General features: G+C 43.9%; 1 protein-coding gene across 2 annotated transcripts in view; it reads left to right on the forward strand.

Moving 5' to 3' along the window:
- The window catches only part of RINL (Ras and Rab interactor like), a 125,367-nt gene that overhangs the window by 10,252 nt on the left and 93,829 nt on the right, over positions 1 to 21,286 (forward strand). For both annotated transcript variants that reach the window (XM_085625001.1, XM_085625002.1), the window contains exon 3: positions 16,186 to 16,881. In XM_085625001.1, coding sequence (XP_085481127.1) covers positions 16,186 to 16,881 — 696 coding nt within the window. The remainder of the gene's footprint in view (positions 1 to 16,185; positions 16,882 to 21,286) is intronic.

Raw genomic sequence — 21,286 nt, forward strand, 5'->3', positions numbered from 1 at the left:
CCCCCTCTCTTCATTTTAAAAGCCCCGGGGAGGTGGTGGTCCCTGGGGCCTGGGTGTCCGTAACGGACCCCCCGATTTTATATTTAGAGTGCCCCAGGGAGGTGGTGGTCCCCGGGGCATGTGGTGAGGCTCAAGCCCCCTCACACGTTTTAATTTATAAAAGAGCCCTGGGGAGGTGGCGGTCCCTGGGGCAGCATGGGGGTGATTGGGACCCCCCCACACTTTTTTTTCACAGCCCCAGGGGGTGACGGTCCCCGGGACTGCGGGGGGCCACATGGCCCCCGCTGTTGTTTCTTAAAGCCCCGGGGAGGTGGCGGTCCCCGGGGCAGTGTGGGTCAGATTGGGACCCCCCCACGCATTTTTTTACACAGCCCTGGGGAGGTGTTATATTATACATACGTAACCCGGTGGTCGTCACCACCGGGTAGCTATAGTTAGTATTGTGTTAACATAGGAAATGCATTTTTTAGTGTGCTTATATCATTGGCGCTGTTTGAAAAATCTTCACAAAACTTGAAAATAAAAATACGTCAACTCTTTCCTGGAAAGTTTTGGGGGTGATCCGTCAAGCGGGGACAAGAAAAACAGGGGTCCCAAAACGCATTTTGTCCATTCATTTTGCCTTAGGAACTTTAGACATAGCTACAGCCCAAGATTTTCACCAAATTTGGCAGAAAGCTAGAACTTGGTCCAGACAAAGTGCCTTTTGTGGTTTGGTGTAAATCCGTTCACTAGTTTTTTAGCAATTAATGCTAAATAAATAGTATATTTCATGTTGCAGGGCTGTGTGGATCTGACAGATCTCATGCTCAGATCTGATTGGATGCCACCACATCAACACTGATGCCTTATTAGGTCCTGGGCACCCCATCCCCACGGCTGTGTGTCGTTAAAAAGGGGAGTGGGGCCACGTGGCCCCCTCCCTGAACATGAATAGGCCCCAAGAACCCCACCCCTGTGGCTGTGTATCATTTAAAGGGGAGGAGGACCGCATGCTCCTCTCCCCGACCTTTAATAGGCCCCAGATACCCAATCTCTATGGGCTGTGTGTCATATAAAAGGGGAGGAGGCCGTTCATGCTCCCCTCTCTGAGCTTTAAAAGGTCCTGGGGACCCCATTACTCAAGGCCAAACGCAACTTTAAAGGGAGGGTCTCAGGGCCCTCCCTAAGCCTAATAAGGCCCCAGGGACCCCATCCCCCTGGGTCAGTTCACAGACAGTGTCCCAGGAACCTCACCTCCAGGACACCTGTGAGAGCATTTTTAAATATCCCGCAGGTTGGTAGCAAACATGCTTTCCCTGCCTGCAGTAGCGCAGGCAGGAATGACATGTCTGCTTTCATTGAATGAACAAACAAATGAATGAATGCAAGGGACTTGTTAGGCACACAGCTACTCCACGGAGTGTCTCGGCGCTAACAGGCAAAGTCCACCGTTACCCTTCTTTTTTTGTGTCTCTCTGCCTTTAATGGCCTGCAGTGCCACTCTGTTCCCTATAGTACCCCTCTACCTATGTACTCTGTGGAGCTCGGTTGTAGGTTATAAAAAAAGGCACGCTGCCTCTGGCCCAGCAAGCAAGCAATAGACATCTGCTCCAGTTGGCTGGGATGGGGTCCCAAGGACCACAATAGGCTCAGGGAGGGGTCTGCGTGGCCCCCTCACCATTATAATGACAATCAGCCCCAGGAAAAGGGGCTCACTGGGACCTATTAAGTTTCGGGATACGGCCTCCAGGGCCTATGAAGGCTCGGGGAGGGGGGCCTTGTGGCTCCCTCTCCATATTATTGAAATCTGGCTGGGGGGATGCAGTCCCTGGGGCCTATTAAGGCACAGGAAACGGGCTGCGTCCCCCCCGCTCCTCGATACTTATGTTTTTGCTGCGGTTCCCTGGGCCACTATTGGCTTGGGATGGGGTGTTGTGCACCCCTCCCCTTAAAGGCCCCATGGTCCCTTCTGGCTTGGAAGGTATGGCCACATGCCCCTCTCCACTTTACAAGTATCGCGTGGGTCCAGAGATGGAGTCCCTGGGGCCCGAAGTGGCTGGGGGGAAAGGGACCATGCCCCTCACCTATTAAAAAAAAATGCCCGGGAGATGGGGTCCCCTGAGCCCAAAGGCTAACCCTCTGGCCGTGTGTGGCATGGGGTTGGCTGCTAGCTTGTGTTTAGCTGTAGGGCATGGCCACAGGCTGATGGCCATGTGCAGAGGTTGGCTTTACATATGGATGGGAGCAAGCATGCAGAGAGCTGGCTGAGCCGCAGTGGCCCTGGGGCTCTCCTGCAACCCACAATGTGTTGGACCCACCTATATTAAAATGAGGCCCAGGGGATGGGGTCCCCTGGGCCATAACAGGCTCAGGGAGGGGGCCATGTTCCCCCTTTTCCTTTAAAATATATACAGCATTAGGGATGTAGTACCCAGGGCCTAATGAGGCTCGGGGAGAGGAGGCATGTTGCCTTCCTCCCAATAAAAATTAAAAAAAGGCCCAGTGGATGGGGTCACTGGGGCCAGAGAAGGCTCTGGGAGAGGGGTTGTGTGGCACTCTTCCCCTTTTAAAACAAGGAACGGCCCTAGGGATGTATTTCTGAGGCCTAATAAGGCTCGGGCCACGTGGACCCCCCCCCCCCCCCCCGTTTATTATATTTGGCACCAAGGGATTCGGTCCCGGGATCCTTTTAAGGCTTGTGGATGGAGACCACATGGAACCCCTCCCCTTTTTTTCGAAACTGGCCCTGGCAATAGGATTCAAGGGTTAAAGTAAGGGTCGGGAAAGGGCTGCACACCCCATCCCCTTAATATACATGTTTGCCTTAGGGGATGAAGTCCCCAGGGCCCGAATGTCAACCCAACGATAAAGGCTGTGTGTTGTGTGTGGTGATCAGTCTGCTTGGGGTTTGGCCACAGGGCCTGGCAGCAGACCAAGCCCTGTGGCCAACACCCCACTGTGCACGGCCAAAGGCTGTGTGCAGTGTGGGGTTGACTGCATGCAGGAGTTGTTCGCAGGGCTTGGCTGCAAGACAGGTCCTTCAGCTAACCCCATGCCACGCACGACATAAGGCCCTGAGCGATGTTGGGGTTGGCTGCCTTCAGGTGGCTGCGTGTGTGCAGTTGGAGGCAGGGCGTGGCTTGGGACCAATCCCATGCTGCGCCCACTGTGGGGGTTGCCTACATGTGTAGGGGCGGGGTTGGTTGCCTCTGGGCGGGTTGGCCACAAAGATTTGTCGCAGGTCAGGCCTTGTTGCTAACCCCGCAGGATTGCCTGTGGGGGGTGTGCCACCTAGGCCTTGTGGCCACCCTTCTGCTGTGCACAGCCAAAGACCCTGTGGGGGGTTGGCTTTACATATAGTAATGAAATGTTACTTAAAATAAAATAAAAACTCGAAATTCACTGAAACAAAAGGTTAAAGGGACATTATAGTTTGGTGAAAATGTCAGTTAAAACATGCCGATTTAAGCAAACAAAATCACATAAATACACCAGTTATAGCTATGTCAAGTAGCTATAACTCGTGCTTTAAGGTAACTATTTTTTATTTATTTTATTTATAAAGTTTTATATAGCGTGAACAAGATCCCGAAGGATATCAGAGCGCTTTACAAAGGAAAGAAGGAAGGACATAAATCCAGTATTGACAACAAGTAAGAATACACAAGAGGAATAATCGCATACATCCCAGACAAATAATTGCATAATTTCCAGACATATGAATCAAGGAGAGTAGTACTATAACTTGCTCCCTTGCCATGCTCTGCTAATTACCCCACAAATTACATCACTCATGGCATGATCAAGTTGAAGGAGTTTCTTCTGCGTATCTGCCAGAATTTGGTATTCCTTAGTTAAATGGTGATTTTTTTCTTCCAATATCAACGTCCGGAACCTTAATCTTTACAGATCCTTCTTCTGTACAAAAGGTGTTACATAATGAATGGAAGAATGTGGCCTAACATGGTTTTCCACGTTTTTTGGCCAAATGTGTCTTTTGCAGAACTTTGCAGACATATTCCAGACATCCGTTAAGGTGAATTCCGTGTTGGCAGGGTTGGCCTCCCAGGATACGATCATACCTGAAGATGTCTCTCCATCAGGCTCAGTAGATAAGAGGGTTGGCTCTGCTGTTAAACCCACATTTGCTGCTTCTAATTTTACGATCAGAGCTGCTGCCTAATCTCCCTATATAATTGAATTCTTCCTCAAAGACTTACAATCTCTGGCAGAGTTGATGGACCAGGGGGAGGACGTCTCTTCTACTTTGCCTATGATGGAAAAACAGGTCAGACTTTTGTCAGACATTTCTTTTGACTCCCTGGGTGCGGCTGCATCTACTGCGGGGTCGTCCATAGCTGCTAGGAGCCAGATGTGGTTAAGGTGATGGAAGGCTATTGCTGCCCAGAAAGGGTTACTGATGAAAATTCCTTTTTCTGGGGTGAATTTGTTAGGAACTCCTTTGGTGAACATGGTGAACAAATCGGCTGCGGGTCACAAGCTGCTTGCTCTTGAAAAGGCTGGCCATCCTAATTTGTTTGGTAACCAGAGGACTTTTGATCCAGACCGCCAGGGTACATCTAACCATCCCTTTCTTGGTAGGGGGAGTGGCCGTGGTGCCCCTTCCTAAGATAAACCCCAGTTCCAGCAGCCACCTTCCTCTTCCCCAACTGTGTCTAAACCCTGACTATATGGCAGTGCTAGGCGTTCAGGGGGGTGCCCCATCTCTCGGTTTTCCTAGGTCTGGCAGCAGCTAGTTAAAGACCATTGGGGGCTTCAGTTGGTGGCGGAGGGATTCATAAGTGGATTTATGGAATCTCCCTTCTCGAGATTTTTTGAGTCATGCAATGGGGGGGGAGCATCATGCCCTCAAGGACGCAGTTTACATCCTCTTAAAGAAAAGTGCCATCATTCCAGTGCCTCATTTGCAGGCAGGGTAGGGATTTTATTCTACTCTCTTTCTGGTGGAAAAACATACGGGCGATCTCAGATCTGTCCTGGATTTGAATTAGCTGAACCAGTTCATTCCCAAAGTGAAGTTCAAGATGATGTCTCTTCAACTTATTATGCCCTTCATCAATCAGGGTGGCTTCCTGGTGTCTCTGGACCTACAGGATGCATATCTGCATGTGCCGGTCCATCTGACGTCACATCGGTTTTTGGGATTTGGTGTTCTGGGTCACCATTACCAATTCAAGGAATTTTCTTTTGGTCTGTGTTTTTCACTTAGGTTGTTTACTAAGGTTTTAGTTCCCCTGATTGGCGTTTTGCATTGAATGGGGATTCTGATTTTCCCATGTTTAGATGATTTACTGATTTCTGACTCTTCTTTTTCTAAGGCGGAACAGCATGTCACGAAAGTCTGCAAGGGGTTGCAGGATCGTGTTTTTTGGTGAATCTCAGCAAATAATTTCTCACCCCAACACAGGATCTGACTTACATTGGGGCCCAGTTCATGACTTTGGTGGGGAAGGTGTTCCTGCCTCTGGACAGGAAACTGACTCCGGTAAAGGACATTCAGGGGTTGCTGTCTCAGGGATGTGAGTCAATGGTTGAGGCTTTAGGGGCTTATGTCCGCATCTCTGATGGTGCTACCTTGGGCTCATTTACATATGCACCCAGGGATCAACCATGTGTTGTTCCATTGGCTGCCGAGTGGCCAGGATTACCAACAGGGGAATCCTGTGTACTCCCCACAGGTCCAGGACATTTTGAGCTGGTGGTTGAACATTGTGAATCTGTCCCAGGGACATTGTTTTCATGTGGAGCCTACCAGGATAGTGACCACAGATGCCAGCATGCTAGGCTGGGGTGTGACCCTGGGGGATCTTTCCACACAGGGGAAGTAGTCAAAAGTTCAGTCAGCTTATTCTTCCAACTACCAGGAGCTGAAAGCTGTTCATTTGGATCTCTTGGCTTTTGGCCCACATTTGTCAAATCATCATGTGCAGGTCGAGACGGACAACAAGGTTGTCATGGGGTACCTGAATCATCAGTGGGAATGCAGAGTGAAATCCTTCAGCTGTCCACAAGTTGCTGGTCACTTCCACTGATTCGCCGGTGGCAGAATTCCGCCTGTGGAACACGTGGTAATGTTCGTACACGGAAATAATGATCCAGGGCACTCCTTTACCTCGACATCGTGAATGAATTGGATATTTCACTGTGAAGGAGTACAACATATACATATATATATACATATACATATATATATATATATTCACAGAAAAAACCATAGGTTTCAGGGGTGTTATAGTTAGCTGCCCATTTCACTCGTACAAAACCATAGAAATTCCTCCGTTATAGTTAGTTCTGCTAACTATAACTCACGCGCCGGCAATGCACTGCTGATGATGTCACATATTGCATCATTCATGACATGGTCCGTGACATCACTGATGACATCACTGATGACATCTCAAATGACATCACTGATGACATCACTGATGACATCATCCACTGAATGTGGTTTAGTTTGAAATTTAAATATGTATTATATATATACCAATCTGTATTGAAGATTGAGTGGATATATAACTGTCTGGATGGAGGATTTAGTAGCTGTCTGACTGTCTTTTTAAGTGAGTAATTAAAAGTGTCTCACTTAATACATGGATTAGTAACGAAACTATGTGAATGTGTGCAGCACTGTCTCTGTTGTTGTATAACATGCTGCCTCAGTTGGTCACTAACTACATGAGTGTGTATATTAGTTATTGATTAGTTGGGTGAGTATTTGTATGGGACACTGAGTTTGTGTGTGGTTGGATGGGGTGTGTGTAACTCTATGCATAGATGTGTGAATGGTTGATTGACTAGGTGTATGGGTTTAAGAGTGCATGTGGAAACAGTTGTTTGGATGACTGAGTTATTTGTGTGTTGGTGAGCGAATATATGTTTAGTTGTACATCTTCAACAAAGTAAAAAAATAAAAGGCATTGTATGTGAGAGTTGGTGTATATAAATAAGTTTGTGTAAGAGTCAGTGATTGTGAGAGTAAATATATGAATGAGTGTATAATTGTAATGGTGCTTTTTTAACATATCAACGATGAGTTACTATGTGTTTGAATAAATGAGGTGTCATTGGATAATTGTGTAAGTGAGTAAATTTAAGTGCGATACATTTTTTTCATGAGTGAGTAGGATGACTGCATAACCGACTAAGATGACTGCTGATGTGTCAATGTCTATATATGTGTATAAGTGCATTTGATAGTGTTCTATTAATTAATGACTGCATGTATAGATGATTCTGTTGTTGAATGGGTAGTTGTGTGTGTAGACTTAGGAATCAGTGAGTGGCTATGTAGTAACTGGTATTGGTGTGTCAATGGTTTCAAATATGGTACTCTGTATTTTACAGTGAGTGATGAAAGGTTATAATAATGTATGATGTGGTGTATCGGATTGTCAAGTGGATGATGTCATCAGTGATGTCATTTGAGATGTCATCAGTGATGTCATCAGTGATGTCACTGACCATGTCATGAATGATGCAATATGTGACATCATCAGCAGTGCATTGTGGGTGCGTGAGTTATAGTTAGCAGAACTAACTATAACGGAGGAATTTCTATGGTTTTGCACGAGTGAAATGGGCAGCTAACTATAACACCCCTGAAACCTATGGTTTTTTCTGTGAATTTCTAAGGTTTTTTAAATGCTAATTTCTAACTATAATGTCTCTGAAACCTATGTTTTTTTCAGTGAATTTCAAAGGTTTTTTAAATGCTAACTTTTAAGTGTGATAGTAGTTATATCTATTTTTTTGTACTGATTTTCTACAGTTTTTTAACTGTTTATTTATAAATATTTTATTCATTAAATAACATATATTTTTCTGAAAATTGCAAAAAACATTTTTTAATTAAAACTGAAATATTGATTAATTTTCTTGTTTTCATTTTTTATTTTAATATATTTATATCATTTTCTTTAAAAAAAATAAAAAAAAATTCGCAGTCGCGCACTCAAAGTGTACACATCACGGTGGGTGCGCGCATTCTAGCCGCCAATTTAGAAAAGTCATGAAGGATCCGCGTATGGTGTGCGACGGCTGCGTGTTGTTTAGTTACATCATATACATTTAATATCACGTGATATGCGCGATTGGTATGCGACCAGTCTGCGACTCCTGCTCCCACGCATTCACGACACATGCGCATTACGGTACAAGATGTTTGCGCGCTTGCGGGTCCCGCGTGACATCATATACGTGCTGGGGCGCGCTGGGTGCGTGACTCCCGCAAAAAAAATTATGTTCCAAAATGGAATGTATGTGTCTTTAATATACATATTAAGGCAAGAGATTAGGTAAGATATTCATCAAAATAATATATTTGTACTTATAAGAAACTTATATTATTTTTAAATATATTTTCGCGAAGTCGGGTGCGTGCGTCGTGAGTGCAGAAAACCAGGTCAGCAGAGCTGCTGTAGAGCCAGAGGACCAGGTCAGCAGAGCTGCTCTAGAGCCTAAGAACTAGGTCAGCAGAGCTGCTCTAGAGTCAGAGAACCAGGTCAGCAGTGCTGCTGTAGAGCCAGAGAAACCAGGTCAGCAGAGCTGCTTTAGAGGGAGAGAACCAGGTCAGCAGAGCTGCTTTAGAGCCAGAGAACCAGGCCAGCAGAGCTGCTTTAGAGCCAGAGAACCAGGTTAGCAGAGCTGCTTTAGAGCCAGAGAACCAGGTCAGCAGAGCTACTCAAGAGCCAGAGAACCAAATCAGCAGAGCTGCTTTAGAGCCGCCATAGAACCAGGTCAGCAGAGCTGCTTTAGAGCCAGAGAACCAGGTCAGCAGAGCTGCTGCAGAGCCAGAGAAAACAGGTCAGTAGAGCTGCTTTAGAGGGAGAGAACCAGGTCAGCAGAGCTTCTATAGAGCCAGAGAACCATGTCAGCAGAACTGCTTCAGAGCCATAGAACTGGGTCAACGGAGCTGCTTTAGAGCCAGAGAACCAGGTCTGCAGAGCTGTTGTAGAGCCAGAGAACTAGATCAGCAGAGCTGCTCTGTAGCATAAGAACTAGGTCAGTAGAGCTGCTCTAGAGCCAGAGAACCAGGTAAGCAGACCTGCTGTAGAGCCAGAGAAACCAGGCCAGCAGAGCTGCTTTAGAGAGAGAGAACCAGGTCAGCAGAGCTGCTTTAGAGCCAGAGAACCAGGTCAGCAGAGCTGCTCTAGCTGACACTGACTGACTGACACTGATTGACTGACTGACACTGATTGACTGACACTGACAGACTGACTGACACTGACTGACTGACATTGATTGACATTGACTGACACTGACTGCCTACTCTCTGCTACTCTACTACTGACTCTCTACTACTCTCTACTACTCTCTCTCTACTACTCACTCTCTACTACTCACTCTCTACTACTCTCTACTACTCACTCTCTACTACTCTATACTACTCACTCTCTACTACTCACTCTCAACTACTCACTCTCTACTACTCTACTACTCACTCTCTACTACTCACTCGCTACTACTCTCTACTACTCACTCTCTACTACTCACTCTCTACTACTCTCTACTACTACTCTCTACTATTCACTCTCTACTACTCTCTACTACTCACTCTACTACTCTCTGCTGCTCTCTAGCACTCACTCTCTACTACTCTCTCTCTACTACTCACTCTCTACTACTCTCTACTACTCTCTACTACTCACTCTCTACTACTCACTCTACTACGCTCTACTACTCACTCTCTACTACTCTCTCTCTACTACTCACTCTCTACTATTCACTCTCTACTACTCGCTCTGTACTACTCGCTCTGTACTACTCACTCTCCACTACTCACTCTCTACTACTCGTTCTCTACTACTCTCTACTACTCACTCTCTACTACTCACTCTCTACTACTCTCTACTACTCTCTCTGCTACTCACTGTCTACTACTCACTCTCTACTACTCTACTACTCTCTACTACTCGCTCTACTACTCACTCTCTACTACTCTACTACTCTCTACTACTCGCTCTACTACTCACTCTCTACTATTCTCTACTACTCACTCTACTACTTTATCCTACTCCCTACCACTCACTCTCTACTACTCTACTACTCACTCTCTACTACTCTCTCTCTACTACTCACTCTCTACTACTCACTCTCTACTACTCTCTACTACTCACTCTGTACTACTCTCTACTACTCACTCTGTACTACTCACTCTCTACTACTCACTCTCTACTACTCTCTACTGCTCACTCTCCACTACTGATTCTCTACTACTCACTCTCAACTACTCTCTACTACTCACTCTACTACTCACTCTCTACTACTCTCTCTACTTCTCACTCTCTACTACTCTCTCTACTACACACTCTCTACTACTTGCTCTCTGCTACTCGCTCTCTACTACTCTCTAGTACTCACTCTAATACTCACTCTCTACTACTCTCTACTACTCACTCTCTACTACTCCACTACTCTCTACTACTCACTCTCTACTACTCACGCTCTACTACTCTACTACTATCTACTACTCTCTCTCTACTACTCACTCTCTACTACTCTCTACTACTCACTCTCTACTACTCTCTCTACCACTCTCTACTACTCACTCTCTACTACTCTCTACTACTCACTCTCTACTACTCTCTCTACTACTCTCAACTACTCACTCTGCTACTCACTCTCTACCACTCTCTACTACTCACTCTCTACTACTCACTCTCTACTACTCTCTCTCTACTACTCTCTACTACTCACTCTTCTACTCACTCTCTACTACGCTCTACTACTCACTCTCTACTACTCACTCTCTACTACTCTCTACTACTCACTCTCTACTACTCTCTACTACTTTCTACTACTCACTCTACTACTCACTCTCTACTACTCTCTCTCTAATACTCACTCTCTACTACTCACTCTACTACTCTCTACTACTCACTCTCTGATACTTTCTCTACTACTCTCTACTACTATCTACTACTCACTCTCTACTCTATTACTCGCTCTCTACTCTCTACCTCTCTCTCTACTACTCTCTACCTCTCTACCTCTACCTCTCTACCTCTACACCTCTACCTATACACCTCTACCTCTCTACCTCTCTGTACATGCACACATATGCACATATATATATGCATATATATGCATATGAATTTATATATGTATGTGTATATATATACATATATAAACATAGAATCTGCATATCTATATAAATATAAATTCATGCAAACATATACATATACATATATGCATACATATGCATGGTATGTATATGAAATTTTGAAAAACACTAATAAAAGCAAAGCTAAAAAGCCACCTAATTATAAACAGAATTGCTTTAACTTAAACGAGGGCGAGACCTATTGCATTTTCAATGCTTGTTTACTTTGGTTCCATCAAGAAGGCATTCAGATGTGACACATTTGCCATACATTCTGAATGGTAGCACTCTAGTTACTCATTAGATCACTGTAGCAAAGCTACTGCTCACCATGGAAGTCTGCTGCTGGTATTCAAAGTGCATGTTTCAGTCTGCATGTCAGAACTTTTTAATGAAATAGAAGAGGATTTGAGAAGTCAAAATGTGCCCTAAGTTTTCTTTCTGCAGCACTAATCATAATTTCTATGGCAAAATGAACCCCCTCATTTTGTTCCTTTGCAAATTAAATGTTTTAAATGTTACCTATTTGATTTCAATCAAGATGGCTTCAGGTGTGCCATACCTTTGTCATAAGTAAGACTGTTAGCGCTCTAGTTGTTCTTTAAAACACTCTGGGATTTCTGTCATTGGGCTATACTTGGGCTACATCTCGGTGATATTTGTGCTACATTTGGGCTCTTTTGTCTCTGGTGGCCATCTTGGGAACCTTGTTATGAAGATTCCTAATTTCCTCATTTACTGCAGTCTCCTCAGTAGGCATACAGTCAGTTTTTTACTTTGATTCAATGAAGAAGGCATTCAGATGTGTCACACATTTGCCATAAATTCAGAATGTTAGCACTCTAGTCGCTCATTAGATCACTGTAGTAAAGCTACTGCTCACCAGGGAAGTCTGCTGCTGGTATTGAAAGTGCATGTTTCAGTCTGCATGTCAGAATTCTTTAATTAAATAGAAGAGGATTTGAGAAGTCACTCAAAATGTGCCCTAATCTTTCTTTCTGCAGCACTAATCATACATTCTATGGCAAAATGAACCCTCTCATTTTGTTCCTTTTTAAATTAAATGTTTTAAATGTTACCACTTTATTCCAATCAAGATGGCTTCAGATGTGCCATACCTTTGTCATAAGTAAGACTGTTAGCGCTCTAGTTGTTCTTTGGAACACTCTGGGAAGCTGCAGTAGAACACAAAGGAATCAACTGACAGTCTCTGCCCTTGTTGGATGTACATGTTTTACTGAGAATGTCAGACTTCATTCTCACATGACTGAGAAAGATAATGTGAATTTACAGAAAATATGCTCTCAGTTTAGCTTATAGATCACCTTCCAAACCTCTGTGGGAAAAGCATGTGAAAATAGTTTTCTCTCAAACATGATTCATGATATCCCAGCAGAAGGCTTTTTCACATGGTAAAATCACCTTAGAACAGACCACAATTCCTAAAATGAGTATGGTACCATCAATAAATGATTTATAATGTAACTAAAGTCTTAAAACCTTCTATTAACTGCAATGCTTTTTAATGAGGTGTTATCATGTATATTGCTCCCAAGATGGCTGCCAACACTTCTTGGATGAAGTGCTGACAGCCAATCAGATCTCACAATGAGATGTGTGGTTAGGCTCCGCCCAGATATGTATATGATTTTACTTTTGATTTTCACAGGAACTACTGAACGGATTTACACCATATATGCAAAAGGCACATGCCTGACCTGAGGACTACCTCTTTGCCAAATTCCACGTAATTCTGTTCAGCCGTTCGGGCTGTACCTTCGACTAAAGGTCCTATGGAAAAATGCATGGGGAAAACGCGTTTTGGGACCCCCCCTTTTTCTCGGCCCCCGCTTGACGAATCACCCCGAGACTTTCAGGGTAGGAGCTGAACGGAGCGCCCCATTTGTTTTGAAAATTTCGCGAGGATTCGTCAACCGGCGCCAAAGTTATTCAAAATAGAATTTTGAGATTTCCTATGGAAACTAGGTTGTAACTATAACTATCTACTGGCGACCGCCAGTAGATAATATATATATATAACTCACGCAACCGCAATCCTCTGCTGATGACGTCAGATATTACATCACTGTATTTAGACACTTATTTACCCATGTCTTCTTCCATTAATTTTTAGCTATACATATATTACAATTTTTTTTTTTTCAGAAAGACACATATGTCATCAGTGATGTAATATCTGACGTCATCAGCAGAGGATTGCGGTCACGTGAGTTATAGTTGCCTGCACTAACTATAACGGGGGAATTTCAATGGTTTTTCACGAATGAAATGTCCAGCTAACTATAACATGTGTGAAACCTATGGTTTTTTAAGTGAATTTGCAAGGTTTTTTAAATGCTAATTCCTAACTATAACATGTGTGAAACCTATGGTTTTTTCAGTGAATTTGTACGGTTTTTTTAAATGCTAAGTTATGTATTTATTTTTTTAAAAAAGTTTTTCACCGTGCGCGCACCGTACGCGCACCGCGCGCTTCGCGCACTGTGCGCGCGCTGTGGGCACGCGGTGCGCTTCGCGCCCCGCGCGCCCACGTTACGCAGTTAGCGGAATTTTTCCGTTTCTACCGTACGCGCACGCTACGCGTACTCCGCGATTTTTCGTAAAAATATTAAAAGATATTTTGGCCCTTGGGGGTCCTTCTGGGACCCCCTGACAAAGGCTAGGGGGTCAGGAACTGTCCACCCTGCCCCCTTTTCACGTTCTCCACCTTTGTTTTTCACCCCCTCAGACTGCGAGAGACAAAATGGCGGCCGACACTTCCTGGTTTCGACCGATTCGAATGTTTACTAAGATCTAACAACCAGTGAGAATCGCGCTCGCGCACGGCAGCGTGCGTGTACGGTAAGTTTTACCGTACGCGCACGGAGCATGCCTATAGATATATATATTGATTTAAATGCTATTTTCTCAGGAAATACTGAACAGATTTACACCAGACCTGCAAAAGGCACATCCCTGACCTGAGGACTACCTCTCTGCCAAATTTCAAGTAATTCTGTTCAGCCGTTCAGGCTGTAGCTTGGCCTAAAGGTCCTATGGAAAAATGCATGGGGAAAATGCGTTTTGGGACCCCCCCTTTTTCTCAGCCCCCGCTTGACGAATCCCCTCCGAGACTTTCAGGGAAGGAGCGGTGCAGAGCGCCCCACCTATTTTGAAAATTTTGCGAGGATTCGTCAATCGGCGCCAAAGTTATTCCAAATAGAATGTTGCGGATTTCCTATGGAAACACGGTTCTAACTATAACTATCTACTGGCTGGCGGTGAATATATATATATATATATATATTCACTGAAAAAACCATAGGTTTCACACACGTTATAGTTAGGAATTAGCATTTAAAAAACCTTGCAAATTCACTTAAAAAACCATAGGTTTCACACATGTTATAGTTAGCTGGACATTTCACTCGTACAAAACCAATGAAATTGCCCCGTTATAGTTAGTGCAGTCAACTATAACTCACGCGACCGCAATCGACTGCTGATGACGTCAGATATTACATCACTGTATTTAGACACTTATTTACCCATTTATTCTTCCATTAATCTTTAGCTATACATATATTACAAATATTTATTTTACAGAAAGACACATATGTCATCAGTGATGTAAAGGCTAGGGGGTCAGGAACTGTCCAGGAAGCTGCAGTGGCCTTCTGAGGAGGGTCCTGTCAGTAAACAGTTTACAAGTAAAGTACCAGGAGAAAGTACAGACACCAGTCATGGGTGAATTGCACAAACATTACAGGGATGGGTCAGTTGACTACCCCTTTCCTGGTACAGATAATAAAAGGACAATTTATGCACAGCCACTAGCAATCACAGCCTAGACACTGCATTTGAAAATTAGCAGAAATCATGAAGTTTAACTAGTTTACTCAGGTATTGCCCTTTGATAGAAAACACAGGAAAACCCCAGACAATGTTAAGCTGGTGGAGTGTGACTTAGCCTTCATAGCCATGCAAAGACGTAGCAGGTGCTATGGTAAGGAAGCTGGCTTAGAATGGGAAGTTATCCTATATTGCTGAAGCTGTCAATATGTAAGTACCTTGAACCTAAGTCACAGAGATGAGTTAAAACTGGGGCTGGGCGGCATTTGATGAGGTGAACTGGATGGGGTATTATTGTGACAAGAGGATTTGAATTGAAGTTGGAGTTGGCTGTACATTGAGATGGTGAGTTAGAATTAGAGTTGGTCTTAAATCCAGGAGGTGAGCTAGTCTGAGTATCAGTTTAAATGGATAGTTGAGAAGAAGAGATAGGATGGACATTACTCCCAAGATGTGGTCATGTATAAATGGGATTTGCCCTAAGTCAGAAACTGAGTATGAACTTGGCTTGGTTCCAAATTGAGAAGAAGAGTTTGGAATGAAACTTCGGCTCAGCAGAGATGAAAAGTAAGATGGAAGATGGTGTGAGGTTGAGAAGATAAGTTAACACAAGAGTTGGGGATTTGTTGAAAATAAGAGTTAAGGCAAGAACTAATTCTAATTTGAGGAGTCAATTTAGAGGTGAAGTTAAACATAAATTGAGGGTGCAAGTTATGGTGGGGTCCAACACTTGGAAGAAGAGTTTTGGTTGCCACTGCTCACTTTTTAAAAGAGTTAAGGGATACATTTGGGAAATTTGTGAGGTTGAAAAGCAGGGTAATGTCAGGTTGGCAGAAAACATGCAATTTATAAAATGAGCTTCAATCTTCACTAAGAGTATTATTTAAGACAATTAGATAAAGTACAATTTAAAGAAGGGCATCACATTGTAAGGTGAGGTCTGTCAGGTGAGGGACCCTACCTTAGTTTATAAAGATGATTAGGATCACATTTGCATGAAGACATGAGTTGACAATTCAGTTTGAAGTTTGGTTTGGTGACAGGCATCAGTAAAGTTGAGTAGCAAGGGCAGATTAATAGGGTAACATCAGTTGTCAAGGTCATGTCGGGTAAGAATTGTAGGGGATCTTCATTCAAGAGTTTGAGAAGGTGTAACTGGTTACTGCATGGTGAATGTCTCCTTTTGACACATTTCTTCTTTTTCATATATCATACTTCACCCCAAACAGGAGCAGAAGACAGACAGAGTCCAGTTTCAGACAATTTGAGAAGGAAGAATCTTCAGCACCACCTTGCTCAGTGTGAGTCTATGCAGATGGATTCTGAGGTCACAGGACAGGGAGAATTGGCCAGGGGGGCATGGTTTCCAAAACAAGACTCTGAGGATGGCGAGCCAGAGAAAGGCTCCTTCCTGTCTCGTCATAGGGCCACGTGGATTGAAGAGGGTCACCTTGTCAACTGGAAACTGATGAAATCACGGTCTGAATCATCCCTTATTTCTGGTGATAGCTTCCTCCTCCCACCAATACCTGAGCTGGACTCCCTATCTTGCAGCAGTGTCGAGGATGAAGGGGACAGCCAAAATGCACTACCATCACCCCGCAAGAAGCGCCATTCTGCCACCATCACTGACAAAGTGCGTCACAGTTTAATGGTTGTGAGCAGTGCCTTTGCGAACCTACTCCCCCTGCATAAGAGGATCACCAACAGGGTTATAGATTTGTCCCATGACCCATCATCATCCTTTGGGAAAATGTTGCAGAGCTTCCTCTCCCACATGTTGAAGGGACCCAGCCAGCATCTCAACAGCACTGAAATGCTACAGGAAATTCGACAAACAATGACAAACCTCAAAACCTATCTTTGCGAGAGCTCGGAGTTACATTCAGCTCTGGAAAACGGAGGCCAATCAGACTTCGATCTAGGTATGTTCAATTCCTTTAAAACCTAATGCTTTGTCTCTAGTTAAATACCCACTTTAAGCGTCTATGCTAACAATTATGTATGGATTTTGTCTGAATTCTTTCTCTGCATCAACAATGTAACACTGTTATACAAATGCTAGAATACCTCCTGAAACACAGAAACATTTCTACCTGTATGTGGCAATCCTGATCTGTCTCACTTTCCTTCTCCCACAACTCCAATAATGGAACCCATGTCAGGCTATGTCAATGCCCCACTACTAAGGTTTATAGTACCTCCCGAGATCACAGTGCTTGGACTCGCGCAGAACTCCAATTTTTCTCGATCATAGCTTCCAGCCCCCCTGCAATTGGAACTGGCTTGGCATTTAGACTAATTTAACTAAGTGCTGGAAAGAGCAGCATTCCGCATTGAGGGCTCGCCTAAGACAGCGCATGTGTTCAACTGGTGTATGAAAGCATTACTATTTCTTGCACTTCTCGATTTTTTTGGTGCTACTTTTTTCATTTTATTCTTGTCTTCTTCTCCCACCCGTCTGTTGCTCTGTCTTGCTGGGAGTTGTTCCCCCCGCCACTGTTAATCAATCTTGGCATGTGCTTCTGTGCCCCCGTCTCAGTGTTGCTCTGTCTCCCGATGTACTCGGATCAGTAACTAGATATAATCATTTAAAAAAAGTGCCTGTGTGTCATTTTGTAGACATGAGCATGCGGGGTGCGCTTACCTGCTAAATAACGCAACCTCCTGCGTAAGACAAAGTTTGGTTTTAAAACCAATTCTTTAGTGATACTGCACAGCATCCCTGTTCAGCATGGCTAAAATCCATTGGTAAAGCCAATAGGTCCCAAAGGTGAGACCCACTGGCTTTGCCAATGCTTGATAGGATTGGGACCACACACTTATCTCTCACTCTATTTTTTTGCTTACTTGCAGTAATCTGCGCTGATTAAGTATTAGGACCAACACATCGTTTTACCAATGCATCTCCTTACTGCTTTGAAAAATCCACTCAATTCATGTATTGTATAATGTGTACATTGTCGCCACTGAACATCAACACTCCCTTCTATACCAGTGCTGGAAAGCACAATCAGCTCTGCCAGTGCTCCTCATCTAACACTCACCACATCATTATTTTCATTTTCCCCACTTGGCTGCATGGCATGTTTTCATTGAGTACACTAACTTTCAATGGAATATCTTTGCCTTAAGTCTGATTCTTTTTGGTCTTTAATAATATGTGCACAGTCTTGGACAAAATAATTTAAATACCATGACTCAAGTCAATCTCTCTCCACCAGCATAGGAAAAGTAGAGCTAGCCTATTGGCAAACTATGTTACAAGATGGTATCATAACAACATAGTTAATGCACTGACTTTCAGGCTCAAGGATCCCAACTGTGTATTTGGTCCTCTACCCATTCATTCCTAGATCCCAAAAGATGTTGGAATTGTATTGAATATTAGTATTCAATCAATCAACTATTTCGTACTTGTAGAGCAAAGCGAATCACCCTGGAGTGCATCCAGCCGCTGTGCTGCAGGGATCAGTTCAAGAGCCAGGTCTTGAGTTCCTTTCTGAAGTGGGTCAGCGAGGGTGCAGTGCGGAGGTGGAGGGGGACGGTGATCCAGGCTCTGGCTGCGAGGTGGGAGAAGGAGCGTCCTCTGGATGGGCAAAGGCAGATACGTGGTGTCTGTGCTAAGGCGAGGTGCGCGGAGCAGAGATTTCTGGTTGGTTGGTGGAAGTTCATGCGTATTGAGCGGTCATAGTTCAATAGTTAATGTTGCAAAGAATTCATTGAACTATGGCATAGAATGTGAAATACATTTGTGTAATTCCCACTTGACCTATATGATATTATAGATAGACTTCCTACACCCTATGTAAGCTAGGTTGAGTTTATATAAATACCAATTCATGCATACATACAAGTGTCGGTTCTGTACCGCTAAAAGCAGTGGCACAACAAGCCCCCCCCCCCCTTTTTGCTGCAGGTGTCCCGGGACGGCCGCCACAGGAAACACCCACCTGCCCCTCTCAGCTGCAGCCATCGCTGGGCTGCCGACACAGGAATCGCCAGCACCCCCGCCACTTACATACGCCCACCGAGGGATGGCCACCGCAGGGACCGCCACGGGCGGCAAAATGTCTAGCTATGCCACTAGCTAAAAGTATATTTTTGTGTTTTCTTTGTAGTAAGTGTCACAGTAAAAGTTCAGCAGCCTCCTGAGAAGAGTAGGTAACTCATCACACCCCTACCAGTGTGCACTTTACATTCTCAGACCCGATGGCTACTCTATCTTTTATCGCCTCTCTTAAGACTACCAGCAAATTAAAGTACCCTCTTCAGATCTAAGCCGTATAAAACTTCTTTCAACCCACATCTTTGCACGCATCTCACTGAAGCTTTTCATTGTAATAAAGCCTGATCTATTGGCTTTGTCACTGTTTGATGAAAATGCTCTCTCAAATCAAGTGTTTAATTCAAGTATTGGTTTCACATCAAGGCAGCACAATTCTTCTAAAATAGGAAACAGTGCCCACTGGTACGGATGTTAGCCAGAGAGCTACATGTTTAGTTATTTGTGCAGATTGTAATAACCATCAGGTGAAGTTTTAGCTGCCTTTTAGTGGCACAAAGAACTATTTGCCGAACACAAGGAGAAGGCACGTGGGTGATGCGGTGCTTAGCAGGGGCGGGGATTGAATTCACAGATCGCATCGATTTTTGTGCCTCCTCAGACGCTGTTGGGGAAGAGGTCGACCAAGTAAAGGCTGGGGTCGTTTGACAGGGTGCATATTTCAAATCGTATTTAGTTTTCTGCTGTTTTTTAAAATATGAAAGTCTCTCTTCCCTTTCATGGGCAAACCGCTGGAGTTTAGTAGTAATTGTAATTGCATTTATAAGGCGCTTACTACTCCAGACGAGGGGTCAAAACTTTTTTCGGCGAGTAGCACGCTACTGCGGAACCCAAAGAGGATTAGTGTTGATTAGTATAATGAGATACAAAATTAATTTGAGCGGTGGACCTGTGAGTTTGTAATTTGGATTGACATGGGATAAAAGAGGGAAGGGTTTGCATATATATAGCGCTTGCCACTCCTGATGAGGTGTATACGTGCTTTTTGACAGGTAGCACGCTGCTGCGGAACCCAAACAGGATTAGTGAATATTAATTTGAGCGGTGGACAGGTTAGTCTCTTAGATGGATTGAAAAGGATAGTGGAGAGATAGTAGAGGGAAGGATCTAGAAATTGTTTTTCTGGAGCTCATAGCAGGAAGGGGAGGTTTGGGATGAGTAAAGGGGCAGTGGGGGGAAGAGTCAGAGGAAAGTATTTTGAAAGGCTTGTTTGGGAGATCTGAATAGTAAAAGAGGTATGAAATGGGGTAATGAGGGAAGAGTCTAGAAAGGGTTATTTTGGAGATCATAGTAGTAGAATGGGGCTTGGGATGAGTCAGAGAGTATAGGTAAAGAAAATATTGTGAGGCATAGGGTGAGACCTAGGGTAGTTCATTGGAGAGAGTAGTAGAATGAGGTTTGGAATGAGTCAGAGAGTGGAGGTAGAGGATATATTGAGAGAGGTATAGGTTGAGATATAGGGTAGTGCATTGGATATGCTGTATGATAATTAAAGTAATACATATAAAGATACATAAGTACATGGAAGGTATATATGTGTAAGGAATGATATATATGTAGATTTAAGTTGTGTTTAATAAGCTCAGACTTTCAAGTGTTGCTGTACTTTAAGTTAATGTATTTGTTTTTATAAAAATATTGTAATTCAGTAGTGAAGCAATTGTAGGTAAATGGTGAGGATGAAGATTTACTTATTTATACAGTGACCTATATACATATTAAACATAGAATAATATAACCATAAGTAATATGTACATTTGGGGTTGATTTTACTCGACGCCGAAAAGGCGTTAGATCGTGTCGCTTGGGACTTTCTTTGGGCAATATTGTATTGGATGGGGTTTGGCCAGGGGTTTATCCAGGCTATACAGGTATTATATCGATCTCCTCTGGCTAGGATTTGTTCTATGGGGTTAGTGTCGGAGCCTATAAAAATATCTAGAGGTACACGACAGGGGCGTCCCTGTTCCCCCTTGTTGTTTGCCCTGTATATTAACCCTTTTGTGAATATGCTGGAAAAGAGTACCTTGATCAAGCCATTCAGTGTGCAGGGAGATCACTATTCTGTCCTCGCATATGCTGATGACATAGCCATTGTTACATCAGACCCTGTCACAGCTATGCCCGAAGTGGAACGTCTGGCTCATGAGTTTGGAGGTATCTCGGGGTATAAGCTGAATATTTTGAAAACTCAGATCCTGTGTACAAATAATATTGTGGCTAACGACTCCAGAGTGGTTAGGGATGCTACGTATTTAGGGATT

Source organism: Triturus cristatus, chromosome 9, assembly GCF_964204655.1.
Source record: "Triturus cristatus chromosome 9, aTriCri1.1, whole genome shotgun sequence".
NCBI lineage: Eukaryota > Metazoa > Chordata > Amphibia > Caudata > Salamandridae > Triturus > Triturus cristatus.